Source organism: Lolium rigidum, chromosome 6, assembly GCF_022539505.1.
Source record: "Lolium rigidum isolate FL_2022 chromosome 6, APGP_CSIRO_Lrig_0.1, whole genome shotgun sequence".
Classification (NCBI taxonomy): Eukaryota; Viridiplantae; Streptophyta; class Magnoliopsida; order Poales; family Poaceae; genus Lolium; species Lolium rigidum.
The window spans coordinates 159917202-159919975 of NC_061513.1; the positions used below are offsets into that span (position 1 = coordinate 159917202).

A 2774-nucleotide genomic window follows, 5' to 3' on the forward strand; every position below is an offset into this window, starting at 1 on the left:
ATTAGGATAACAAAATATAAATGCCCAAGAAATATTGGAATTTATCTGACTGAATCCTCTATAAAAAAAATAGAGGAGGTTGGAAAAAAAGTCGTGGGTTAGATGCTTAGATCAAACAATGTCGTACTCCTGCTTTGGATTCATGAGTACTAATTTTGTTTTGTGTGTTTCAAAGGGCACACAAGTTCAATCACATATCTTGCTTTGGATTCAATCAGCAGCGACCAGCGAGGCAAAGACGGTGCCCATGATACACAACGTTTGGCAAATAGCACACAGTAATCTTTACAACCGTCCGTCTACATACTCTTGAGATAGCACCACCAGACGACAGTATTCTTTTTTAGAGAGCGCAAGCAGTATTCTTTACAGTTTCCCAGACACTGAAATTTCAATTTAACTAGTGAATAAATAAAACTATACAAAATAATAGTTCCATATGTACAATCTATGTAAACGACAATTTCGGATGTAAAAGAGCTACTTCCTCTTATTTATATTAATTATCTCTAATATAGATCTATCTAGATATATTTTAGTTCTAGATACATCTATATTAGTGACAAGTAATATGAACATGAGGAAGTAAAAACAAAGAGAGCGCAAAAGAAAAAAGATGTATATACAAGGAGCGCTTGGGTACAAGGTCTCCTACGGTACTAGAAGGAATAACTAAGAAGAAAACGAGACGTAGTAGAGCCTAGACTATATATCCAACTAGGAGAACATCGAGTCGATCAGGTCCGTAAGCGGCGTCGCCATCCTTCGCTTGGCCGGAGTACGGATGAGTGCCTCCACGGTGTACGGGCTGTTCTTGCTCTGTCAAACAAAACAAAGAACATCGATAAGTACATATAGTATACAAATCAACAAATCTGTCCACGCAAATTTGATCCAAGAAATCAGACTAAGAACATAATCGACGAGTCATAGCTTGGGTAAGTTGATAGTACCTTGGAGCAAGTGCGATTCTCTTGGTTGCAGACGGGGTATTCCGATGGGCAGCAGGTGGCGCCGTCCTTGCAGCAGGTGGCGGCCTTGGCAGGGCAGCACCCCCACACGAAGCACGTCTTCCTGACGCCGTAGGTGCAGCAGCAGGTGCTCCCCGCCGGGCACTTGTTGTGGCGGTCGCAGGTCACCGGCTTCGTCGGCTCCGGCGGGCTCGGTTTGGGTTGCGGGTTGGGCCCGGTCTTGACGGGGTAGGAGGCCATCATGGCGATGCCGCACTTGCCGGTGCGCGCGGTGACGTTGCGCTCCATGCGGATGTAGCCGCCCTCGCCCCAGTTGGGCCCCCACGAGTTGCGCACGGTCCAGTAGTCCTTGCCGTCGTCCGTCGTGCCGTACCCCACCGCCACCACGCCGTGGTCGAGCTCCGTGCCGCACCTGCCGGAGAACACCCCGGACTCGTACAGCTGAAACTCGGGCCCGCCGGCCTCGATGCCCACGCTCACGGGCTGGTGCGCCACCGCCTTCTTCAGCGACAGCTCGTCGTTCTCGGGCACGCTCTCGAAGCCGTCGATGGACACCACCGTGCGGCCCCTCTTGGCGAGGTCGCACCTGCCGTCCTTGGCCGTGTAGGGGTAGTCCTCCTCGGTGTCGATGCCGCCGTTCCGGGCGATGAAGTCGAAGGCGTCCTCCATCATCCCGCCGTTGCACCCGCTGTTCTGCCCGTTCTTGGCGCACTCCACCAGCTCCTGCTCCGACAGCGTGACCAGGTCGCCGGTGACGATCTTGTTGATGCCCTCCACGGCGCCGACCGCCGAGAACGCCCAGCAGCTGCCGCACTGGCCCTGGTTCTTGACGGGCGCGACGGCGCCCTTCTCCCTCCAGTCCACGTGCTCCGGCAGCGCCTCGACGCCGTCGTGGATGTACCTCTCACCGACGGTGCGGAGCCCGTGGCTCCTCGGGATGGCGCCGCCGAGGTAGGCGGTGCGGAACTCGGCGTTGGTGAGGTCGGCGAAGCGGTTCATCCCGAGGCGGAACCCGTGTGCTTCCGCGTTGGCGTTGTGGGCGTCGACGATCTTGAGGTTGCTCCAGAACGCGCGGAACCGGCGCTCGAACTCGCCGAGCGCGTTGTAGGAGCGGCGGTGGCGCGCGAGCCAGTGGTCGTACATCGCGCGCACCTCGGCCTCCGTCCGCTGCAGCCCGCGGACGCCGTGCGCCGAGTTGTACGAGCTGATGGACATATCGGGCGCCGCGGCGGCTGCAGCTGACGCGAAGAGGACGAAGGCCAGGAGGATCATGGCCAACGAGGCCGTGGCCTTGCCGCCGACCCCCATGGTCGCGCTTGCTTCAGATCGTGTCGAGAGTCGATTGATCGAAAGCTATGGATTCACGTCGAGTCGTGGTTTGGTTCGTGTTGTGTGTCTTGGGGAGGTTGGTGCGTGCCCCCGGCGATCTATTTGGAGCGTGTTGAGTAGGATTGGAGCGTGGAGTTGCAATGGGATTCTAGTTGGAGTAGTATGGAAGTACAGTAGTATATACTGTCCGGAACGGCACGTGCATGAACTGGTTTCTGTAAACTTTGGATGTACCGGATGACTGGCGTTTCAAACACCGCTGTTCGATTCGATTTCAATTCAAATCCTACCTCGATTCCAGACCCCAACATTCAAAACTTGGACGAAACGTAGCCGTACGGCCGTACGCGATGGCTAAGCTGTTCGAGTCACAGTCTGAATCGAACCACGATTCACGATAGGGGCAAAATAGCATGGCAATACGCATAGCAATCTGACTGATTTTCTTTGAGAATTCGGTCCAACTTTCCCGTC

At 54.5% G+C, this 2774-nt stretch overlaps 1 protein-coding gene across 1 annotated transcript; it reads right to left on the reverse strand.

Annotated features, from left to right (window-relative positions):
• Window positions 1-717: 717 nt before the first annotated feature.
• LOC124663467 (cysteine protease 1-like) lies at window positions 718-2279 on the reverse strand. Its single transcript, XM_047201165.1, has 2 exons — window positions 954-2279; window positions 718-819 (listed from the first exon to the last, which is right to left on the reverse strand). The coding sequence occupies exons 1-2, from the start codon at window positions 2277-2279 to the stop codon at window positions 718-720; spliced, it is 1428 nt and encodes a 475-aa protein (XP_047057121.1).
• Window positions 2280-2774: the final 495 nt, after the last annotated feature.

What these genes read in the sequence shown, in the direction of transcription:
- LOC124663467 (XM_047201165.1), bottom strand. Translation starts at nt 2,279, where the DNA reads ATGGGGGTCGGCGGCAAGGCCACGGCCTCGTTGGCCATGATCCTCCTG. An exon ending in AGAATCGCACTTGCTCCAAG is followed by an intron (nt 820 to 953) that starts GTACTATCAACT and finishes TTTGTTTGACAG; the next exon opens with AGCAAGAACAGCCCGTACAC.